Genomic DNA, 11,114 nt, shown 5'->3' with positions numbered 1-11,114 from the left:
ATTTCCAGAAAGAAAACGTTGGAACCAAAAACGAACTGTGTTTTCTTTTGCAACATGACCGCCATACACATCGTTCACCCTTCGAGTCGTTTCGGAACTCGTACTCATAAATAATGCGATACTTTAAGTTTTCCATTTTGTAAAATGAGTGACGCAAACAGAAAAAACAGAAGAAAAAAACAAATGAATGACGGTCATCGAAGCACAACTACATGAGTAAATAGTTGTACAAATTTGAATTTGAAATTCCTAACCAAAGAAGAGGTATTTGAGGTCAAAGTGGCCAGTACGACAAAACGCCAATTTCATATGTAAGGTAAGGTGTATTTCGGATAAGGCCACGTTCGAGCTGTAAAAACCAAAATTATTTATTTATTTACAAAAATACATACATACATAAATGTAAAAGAATATATAATATTAAATACATAATATACACAATATCGCTACTGTGAACACACTTTGCGAACATAGAAATATGTCCATGATCGGAGACAGGATTCAGTAAGCGAAACGTCTTTGATAACGGGGATCTTTGCAACAGACATTATCTACATAAACCATCGTAAAAGTCATGATCTAAGCGTCGTTTATATGAAATTTTCACGTTTTGAAAATATACACAAAATATATAAGATTCCATTTAAAAATACTACCGCTTATTTAAAAAAATGTTTTTGCAATATATTTTTATCGTATGGAAAAGTTGTACATTCAGTTATCAACAACCAGCAATTACCACAAATAGCCCGAGAAAGCCTTTTAGAGATTGAAAGGTCAAGGTTTTGACCTAAATATTAGCGTTTATTTCTGCATTTTTTGACCTCGTTGAATCTAAAAAAAAAATAGAAAAACACTTAGGTCGAACTCTATAATTACTTTTTTAACCCTAAACTAATTTAGATTCACTCAATGTCAGTTCGTTTCCACAAGACATAGGGTCTTCCCTAGATTTCCCGTACGAGTCTCTCCCCATGCTCTGCGTCCAACGCCTTCCCTACACTTAGTTAAATCGGCTTCTTAAATACTATGAAATGAGCCGTAACCGGTAACAGTATGTAACCTCAAAAACCACGTTTCTCAAATAACGTCTTTTGTATAACATAGGTAATAAGACAGGGGCTCCTTAATGTGGCGACTAGCGTTAAAGCAATTTTATCAAAACCATATTTATGTCACGAATAAAGTTTCATTATTATTATTATAATTAAGGTTGAGGTTCGTTCGTACTTTTTGTGTGCGCACTTTTTACGCGCCCGTGACTATTGTGCATTTGACTTAAAAATCGACGGCCTGGGTCTGGCAAAAAAACCGTCTTATTGCGTCTAAGTGCGACTTTACATCAATTACAATCTAGTCTATACAATAATTATGGCTAATAAGTAATATTATGTTGACTTAATTTTCTACAACACTTGTCAATAGGTTAAACTAAGGTAATGTTCATTAACAGTCTAAGTGTTCCACAATGTTTTGAAACTACGATCAGTCTTGTCTATTAAGAAAAATAAATTTTCCCGAATATAGAAATCTGAGGCTAAGACCTAGTGGTAGTAGCGCCTTTTGTTGTTTATAGTACGTATCAAGTGTTATCATGGAACGGACGAAGTCGTGAACCACTTAAAAACCTAACAGCCATGATACGTTTTCGATCCGGGATTTTGTCACATTCAGTGCTAAGTCTCTACTCTAAGCCTATGAATCTAATCAATAAAGCTTACTGCTTCCAGCTTCCCGCAAATCAAATAATTACAATTGCTTTGTCTAAAGGCTTAATATTCGATATGTCTATAATCCTGAATCAAAGAGGTTTAACTCCAGAGCTAGATTTAAGCCTTATTCGATAGATGCGTCCTAAGGGCACTTAATTAGCGAGCTTAATAATTTTAAAGCTCCACTGTTGGAACTGTGGGAAGTTTTTTTTCTTTCAACTTTCTAGTAGACAAAGGTATCTCCTGCTTCTTAAATCAAATGGACCTAATCCGGACTTATTGTCGAATCCCCTTGGGCTTGCCATTACAACCTTCGCTAACTTATTTCAGTTTTATTATATCAATCGATTTTAGCGACATACTACGGCTCTCGTTTTTTTTAATCTAATACGTTTTTTGAAGTATCACCATCAACTCACAGATAACCTGATCTAAAGTAGTCTATCTAGTAATTATTAAACTAAAACTTTATGCAAACGCGTCTACATGAATGTTAGAATTGTTTTTAACCTGGTTTCGGATTCAGGGAAATTGTTATATTGACTCCCGTCCATAGCAAGCCGATGGATATGGGGTTTAGTAGGTCGGGGTCAAATGCAGCTCGCGAAACTCAGATTTATTTACAAAAATAACTATTTTTTTCAACAATTACAAGTTAGGCAAATAGGTGTGTGAGACAACTCAACCTTCGCATTTGGAATTTAGAATTCAGATAGCTCATACTATTACTACATTATTATATAGAAGGACAATGATTGAACGCTGCCAATGTATAAAATAGTTTTAGTAACATGCATATTTAGTAACAAGCTCGCCAGTTTAAAGTTAGTTTAAAGTAAACAAAAATGAGTTGTAAAAAATATAAAATGGATCATATAGTAAATACTGAGCAGTGAAATAGCTAAATAGGCGAGTCAACAATGCTAAACTTAACCTAACCTAACCTAAAACTGGCGAACTATTTATCGAGCTGCCCATTCCATCATTACCGGCCACGAGTCTGCTTACGTATTTTTATTACTGACATTGTAAGACGAAATAACTGGCCCATTGGTTTTTTATTAGTGTCTATGTTTTACTGTCGCACGAATTCACCAACCAGCAATAAAAAAATTACCGCTCTTATTTTTTTTCAACTCATATCATCTCCCATAGTTAATCATCTCGTCTTTGACGTTGTAGACATTTTATGTGTATAAAATATATCTTAATAATTTGTTTTTAATATTTTTATATGTATCGAATTACTTAAACATAATAGGGCAACTGCGTAATAAGTCAATAAAATTTTCTACAGCACCGTAACAAATCGTTTATCGAAAGCAATGTTTACAGGTGCACTATAACCTAATTACACAGTTCATTGAACTTTTCTTTAAATAAATCTTACGGATAAAATCTATTATAATCTTATTATTTATATATAAATAATATTTTTTAATATAATCTCGCCGTTCTCGGCGTTAACTCATTTGTTGTGTTAAAATGAATAAAGTATGGTTCTATATATTATGCAGTATGCTACTAGTTGACGCAGCGAACTTCGTAGCGCCTAAATATTTGACAACTGAAATATTAGGTCCTTACATATGAAATTGGCGTTTTGTCGTACTGGCCACTTTGACCTCAACTACCTCCTCTTTGGTTAGGAGTTTCAAATTCAAATTTGTACAGCTATTTACTCATGTATTTGTGCTTTGATGACCGTCATTCATTTGTTTTTTTCTTCTGTTTTTTTCTGTTTGCGTCACTCATTTTACAAAATGGAAAACTTAAAGTATCGCATTATTTACGAGCACGAGTTCCGCCGTGGCACTACTGCTGCGGAAATGACTCGAAGGGTGAATGATGTGTATGGCGGTCAGGTTGCAAAAGAAAACACAGTACGTTTTGGTTCCAACGTTTTCGTTCTGGAAATTTCGACCTGCAGAACAAGCCCCGTGGACGGCCTGATACCCAAGTTGATAATGAAGTATTGAAGGCTATTATGGAATCGGATCCATCGCAAACCACGTCCGAGTTAGCTGCAGGCTGCGGTGTTAGTGATAAAACTGTTTTAATTCACTTGAAGCAAATTGGGAAGATTAAAAAGCTTCAAAGGTGGGTACCTCACGCGCAAACGCTCGTCGCCTGCTGCGTTACATCACTGAACCGGCACAATAATGAAGGTATTTTAAACCGAATCATTACCTGTGATGAAAAATGGATTCTTTACGATAATCGGAAGCGCTCAGCGCAATGGTTGGATCCTGGCCAGCCAGCCAAATCCTACCCCAAGCGAAAATTAACCCCAAAAAAGTTACTTGTAAACGTTTGGTGGACTAGTGCCGGTATTGGTCATTGCAGTTTTCTCAAATCTGGCCAGACTATTACGGCTGATGTCTGTTGTCAGCAATTGCAAACTATGATGGAAAAGCTAGCGGCTAAACAACCTAGGCTGGTCAATCGCTCCACGGCACTGCTACTTCACGACAACGCTAGACCACACACTGCTCAACAGACGGCTACCAAATTAGAAGAGCTTCAATTGGTATGTCTAGACATCCTCCGTACTCCCCGGACCTTGCTCCAACAGATTACCATTTTTTTCGAAATTTGGAGAACTTCTTGCAAGGGAAAAAATTTAACTCTGATGGGGCAGTCCAAATCGCCTTCACAGATTTTATTGATTCCCGTCCGACTGGTACTTTTTTAGTAAAGGGACCAATGAACTACCTATGAGATGGCAAAAGTGCATAGAAAACAATGGTTCATACTTTGATTAATTAAATATATTATATTTAAAAATATTCGACTTTTTGTTCCTCCCATACAAAACGCCAATTTCATATGTAAGTATATATAGTATTATTCCTTTAACTGTCATGTTTTGCTGGTGGAGATTATACCGTATCGACTAGATGAACATTAATTGTTACACAGTTATCTCGTAACTGTCAAACAATTGAATGAGTACGAAAATTTTGTATTGGAATTTTTTTAATTGTAAATTTTCCAAAGTGTTAATAGTTATATTGGACGGAGGACGGAGTTAATCCTATCTAGAATTATATATAACAATTCTTTGTATTATTTATTAAGATTAATCTAAGTAATTATGTTTTATGAGTTACATTAAAACTCTTAAAATTTATAAGTCACAACGACACCTACATTGTACAGTCACTGCGATGACAACATCCCCCATATATACAACTTCTCATCGTGTCTTCAGGCCAGTCAGTGGTTACATTGTGGTTCGGTTGGATACAAATTGAACCTAGTCCGATTAACGACCAAACTTATTGAGAACTTGGTCGTTTTGGGCATATCATTATTGAGATTGTGACCACGAGTTCAGGCACATTTATTGTTCCATAAGTATTTCATTATTAAAGTGCATACAACAACGAAATGCGAAATTCCACCCGTATCACCTCGACGTCCGTCGTTCCACAACTGAGCGTTTCTTAAGGCAGTTTTTGCCGCGCACGACCGCTGTGAAACGGGCTGCCCACTGAAGTATTTCCGAACCAATTCGACTAACGACTTACGGTCCTTCAAGAGGCCGTGTCACTTAACATCAGATGAGCCTCCTTCCCGTTTGCCCAATTAAAAAATACAACAATTTTGATGGTGAATATTGTGATTTTTTTTTAATTCTACTACACACTACACTAAAGTATCTTTAACAGCTCATACTAAGTTTGTTATCTTTTAAAGATACTTACCAAAGACAACATATTTTTATTTTAGGTACATGCTACCAATACTTAAACGTATAAACAGTTTTATTGCAAAAATATAGCAAAGATTCGCTGGTATACAATAAAGATTCAAACCGTCAAAAGCACGCACACGCACGCCATTACTACTTTGGCTCGTGGAATTTTATAAAATAGTGAAGCCCATTTAGCATATACGTTCAATACTCATACTAATATCACCATACTATTCCATTTATTAAAAAAAAAAACATTTAACGCTGTCAAATTATATACTAGAATTTTGTCATGTATGCAACAGTAAAGTATAGTTTGAATAAGCATTTATTGTGAATAAACTCACGTTTATCGATTAGTCAAACTTCTGCCACATTAAAATTACATACATACATAATTCTAGTACTCTCGCTATCAATTGTTAAAGAAAACTCAATAAAAGTACAAAACATAAGCTTTTCAAATATCTATACGCAAGCAAAACGTAATAAAGAATTTAATAAACTAAAGTTGTACACTGTCTTACATATAAAAAATAAGGGTCCAGTTAATGCAGAGAAATTAATGGTAACTGAATTATATTAGAAAAGTATCTATTCTTGTTACTAGGTAGTATCGATAGTGTAAAAATACGCGAGTCTCCTACACCACGCCGCGGCCGTTTAGAACTTCCCTAGTCGTACTTAATCAGTTGTGCGCGTGCTGCCGCAGTAGTAAGACGTGTGGTGTATTGTTATTTTTCGTGTCGCGATTATATGTAACGACGATGGATGTCCTACCGAGCGGTAACCTGTTCCGCGAACTGCAGGACGTGACCGACACGGGATACTTTGAGTGGAAATCCCTCGAGGATTATTGGGAACAGGTGAGTGGCTGAGCGTCTTTTCATTTGTCATAGCATGCTAAGCGAATGATGGCTGGCGCATTATTGTTTTACCATTTAGGATCTTCTGTAGGACACTGTCGCGCTTGCGTGAGACTGTAAAGCGGTCGATTTTCCACGAATCTTCAAGTTAACTTAGTTTTCTTTGAACTTGGATTAGTTTTAAGATGTATTTTTTACGCTGTTTGTTGCGATGATCGCTCGGTGCCGACCGACATGCATACGGCATTACTAAAAATATCCTAGCTATGTTTCGGATTCTCTGTTTATCTCTGCGGCTTTAGTACAACTTTACTACTAATATTAAGTATGACTGCAGTAGTCTAATTAAGCAACAAGTTAGATGTTGTTTTTTAAAAACCAATTTCATAAAGGATAATGATTACTTGTACCAAATTTTAAGGGAAATTTCATATTAATGGGTTAATTAAAATTATATTTGTCGTCAAATATATATTTCAAGTCGTAATTTCGAAGTCTGTAAAAATATCATATTTTTAGCTGCGGATTTTTTGCAAAATGTTTAAAGAGTAGAATCATGCATTGTTAGTTATCATCTGTCCGAATATATGCAGTACTAATATTTTACTAAAGATATGTTATCTCTCTCGATGATAAAACTAACAAAAAATGTTCATACAAGTCTTAACAATATCCGTCGTAGTTATTTTGCTACCTATTATTTATCCTTTATGGATAATAGATCAACTTCAATCCTTTAGTATTTAAAGATTACGCGTATATCGCACGCAACTCATGTCCTGCGCCGGGTAAAATGACAGTTGTCATTTTGACAGTAGACACTCAACGTACTCGTCAATTATGTCTATTATCCGTGTTAATTAAAGTTAATTTACTTCAAATCTACGTCAAGATTCAATACCTATTTATACATCAATACATTAATTGTTGCAGAAGCTCCTTCGAGCATTAAACAAGCACCCATAATAGAATGAGCTCAGATAAAGCTTAACTGGCTAATATGTGTATTTAATGCAATAATAGATTTCCTGTAATCGAGCCATACGCGATAATTCGGTACCAATTACACGGAGCGCTAATTAATATCCGCTTCGAATGTATGACGAAATCAGGGGATTCATAGAAATTGATATTTCAATAATTAATCCTGTGTACATTGATAATAAGCGTTTAAGTGCAAGGAATAAATTATATATATGAATAAATATATATAAACAAATTTTTGATAATAATAATTGTCCATATCTTTGATAATTTTATTTTTTAATGGCTTTTTGTACGGACATTTCGTAGATTTTTGGGATACACGTCAGATAGCGATGTTTGTTTTCGTATAAGCAAGTGTCAAATGCTTAAAAATCATTGCCTTGCATTGAGCCTGAGTCATTACGCCAACACTGCTCAAATTTTATACAGATTAAAAATATCGTAGTAATTTTTTTATTTTTCCATACAGAAATAAAGTCTGCGAGTCCGTGCCGTAAATTATTAATCGACTTAAGATTAATACCATGCGCAAACACATTTTCACTTGATAAAAAAGCTCCCCTCAATATTGACAATATTAATCAGGTACAATAAGTTTAGAAATTGACGACTCTAATAATTTTTAACTGACGGTTAAAACTTAAAAGTTCTCTCAATACCGGAAGGTGTTCTAACCGCCGAGGCTCTATTCAAAAAAAAACTCACGATTTATTTTATTTATTTCGATTTATATATTTTTTTTCTCATGTTTTTTGTATTTAAACGATTCAAGTGAAAATCGATTTACGGCAAATGAGGAACAAAATATAGTGCCGTCCCCCTCTCATTGCTGATGTCATATATCTTCATAAATAATTTATTCGTTATTTTTATACGAATTACATCATGATGTGGCTGTTAACGATTCTTGAATGTTTATGCCACAGCAACTTATATGTATAACCGTAATGGTATAAACATTTATATATTTTAAAAATGGGCAGCATTAGTTGATGTTAAGAGATACCATATGGGCACTCACGCACCCAGAAGGCTCAAACCGTGCGCGTGCGCTCCGTTTATTTATTTATTATTGTTGTATTACAATATAGACATTTAAATTTCAACATTTCAACTTAGCCTCATCGCTTTCGACCAATCTCTTCCAGGCCACCACTGTGGCAATTTTTATTAAATTAAATAAGGTTCAGGATTTACAAAGCGCGGGCCAAAAAGCAAAAAAAAAACTATTGGTTTAGGGAACGAACAGTTCGCTCAATAATCCAAGCACACTATTCCAAATGTATACACGATAGAGAAATGTTAAAACCGAGCAAATTCGTTTTGAATATATTATTAAGTGTAATCCTTCAATAGCACTTCAGCTCACGTTCCACGTATTTGTGTTATTTAATTGCTATTTCTTCCAAACTGGGAGCGTTATTTTAAATTCTGAATTGTTTCTTTCAAACTTCTTTAGTTCTCTTTATAAAGTATATATTTCGCCATATCTAATAACTAAGCTTTTGGTGTTAAGGTGTACGCGGTGGTGAGTTCTCATCCCTTCTTCGCCCTTGATTTAATGATTTGAGAACTAGTGGTTAATATAATACGCCGTTACGATTCGGAGAAAACTTTTATTGAAGCCTAGGTTCGGGTTTACGAGTATAAATATTCCGAAGCCTCTGATGAGGCAGGTAAAACTGGTCCTGCTCTCGTGATATTCCATTTCAATATTCAATTTACCAATGTTTTGTATGCCATCCTTCATAATAAGGGACTAGTTCAACTACTCTTACAGTACATAGGGGCCGTTCAAGTATCACGCGAGGCGTTCGAGGATACATACAAAAAATAATAAATTGCAGTAAATCTGCCTACGTAATACTGGTTATTTAAATAGAACATACTGGGAAAATCGTAAGGATGAAGGCGAGTAGAAAATACTTGCGAAAATTCCAAATTCCGTTTTTGTATTGAGAAATTCCAATACGTTTTAAGTATTGTGTCAAACGTTTCAGGCTTAATCAAAGGAATTTGGAATATTTCGATGCCATTCTTAGTCTACTTTCGAAATTGTGAAATTGTGAAAATACTTGAGACAAAATTTAAAAAGTGCCTAGACTAGACTTTTTCAAACAATAAATTTTTAAATGCTACGATCAAATCTTTGGTATTCTTTTAATTAGCTAGCCGGCCGGCGACTATATCCCTCAGACTTCGTGCTAAATGTGACTCATAATACGACCCTTCTACATGTTTAGTATTAATGATAAACACTGATGTTTTTGTATGGAAGCACAATTTTAATATGGACAAACAAAAACAAAAATATACTTATATATTATCATTGTCTGATAAAGAAGTTGATAGAATATTCTGTGTGATTCTACGATAAGACGAATTCCATTGATTTTTTAGATTTTACATTCATTTATATGAAATTATTGTATGTTTTAATTTAAGCTTATTATTTATACAATAACATATTGATGGTACATTTTGATGTTTGTTTATTATATTTTTACTGTAGAAGTCTGCCGGACGGCGTTAATTCCCGCTAAAAAAAACTAAATGTTGAAATCTGTCGCAAAGTCTAATGAGTTCGGTGGATGACGGAGAGCTTCCAGCTGTAACTTTTGTAGCTTTGAGGTCTGTTGTGCAGTCGTAGAGTCGCAATGGGCCATTGACCAGTCTTGGTTGTTGGATTGCGAGCTCCTCCATTGTTTGCAATTCTAGGCAAGAGACATCTGCCGTCACTGTTGGCCCATTCGGTAAGAAGCTGTGATGTACAAGTCCGGCACTGCTTCATCAGACAGTTACCATCATCCTATGATTATTTTAGCACCCCGATGAAGTGCTGTACATGGTTCCACCCACTGAGATGAACACTTACATTTCCCATCCACTTGTCATAGTAGGTTACAATTCGATTTAGAACTCCCATATCCCATATCGATTAGAGTCAGTTGCTTGTTCGTATGGAACCCACTTATCTAGCTTTTTTTATCGACAATGGTTACTGGCCGACCGTGAGGCTTGTTATTCATCTGAAAATTTCCAGGTCTTAAACGATTGATCCAATAATATACCATGGTTATAGAAGCAGTCCGTACATATCATTAATGTTTCGTGTTATTTGCGCAACGGTATTTTCACGTACGAAGATGAATATTCGAAAATAGTACGATTTTACAGTGGCGCTAAAAACAACCACAATTTCACAAAAAAATGATTGAATTCGAGTTAAAATAAACACGGCTTACGGATAAAATTGTATTTCGGATTGCGCGCCAATCCATGAATAATTAAACCAGTAAATGCTTGTTCCAGGTTCTCCAGTTACAAACGTATTTTTTTTCAAAAAAAAATTGGTAGTGATAGGCAGCCATAACCCGTGCATATTAACGCGCGTGTATCAATATTTTTGTCTTGAAATATTATGAATTCCTTATAAAAATAGAAACGAATCCTACATTTAAAAGTATTTAATAACGAGAATTTCTTATTGCTATTGACTGAACTTTCAATTATTTATTTACGGCAGATGAATATGAGTGGAAATCCATGTCGAGTCCATAATAGTCAAGTATGTTTTCATGGATTTCGTTAGACTATGACTATTCAAAAGGACAAGGATTGGCATTGTCCTTTTGAATAGTCATAAATTATATATAGGTTGACGATTGTAATCATTACAATACATACTCGATTCTTGGTGTCCACATCCAAAAGACCATTATATGATCTAAGCTGAACAAAAGAACACAGAATTTGATCCTTTTTTAAGTCGATTAAAAATTATGGAGGAAATTATTTTCATTATTATAAATGTAACGTTCGTAAAACATTAATAATTGTAAAAAATAA

The 11,114-nt window shown here is 34.7% G+C and overlaps 1 protein-coding gene across 1 annotated transcript in view; it reads left to right on the top strand.

Moving 5' to 3' along the window:
• Positions 1–6,117: 6,117 nt before the first annotated feature.
• Positions 6,118–11,114, top strand: part of LOC123718461 (Krueppel-like factor luna) — a 62,111-nt gene continuing 57,114 nt past the window's right edge. Inside the window, exon 1 of the mRNA XM_045674970.1 lies at positions 6,118–6,278. Coding sequence (XP_045530926.1) covers positions 6,180–6,278 — 99 coding nt within the window. The 5' untranslated portion in view covers positions 6,118–6,179. The remainder of the gene's footprint in view (positions 6,279–11,114) is intronic.

Source organism: Pieris brassicae, chromosome Z (assembly GCF_905147105.1).
Source record: "Pieris brassicae chromosome Z, ilPieBrab1.1, whole genome shotgun sequence".
Lineage (NCBI taxonomy): Eukaryota > Metazoa > Arthropoda > Insecta > Lepidoptera > Pieridae > Pieris > Pieris brassicae.
The sequence above is the reverse complement of the archived record's forward strand: the minus strand, read 5'-3'. Positions and strand labels throughout refer to the sequence as shown.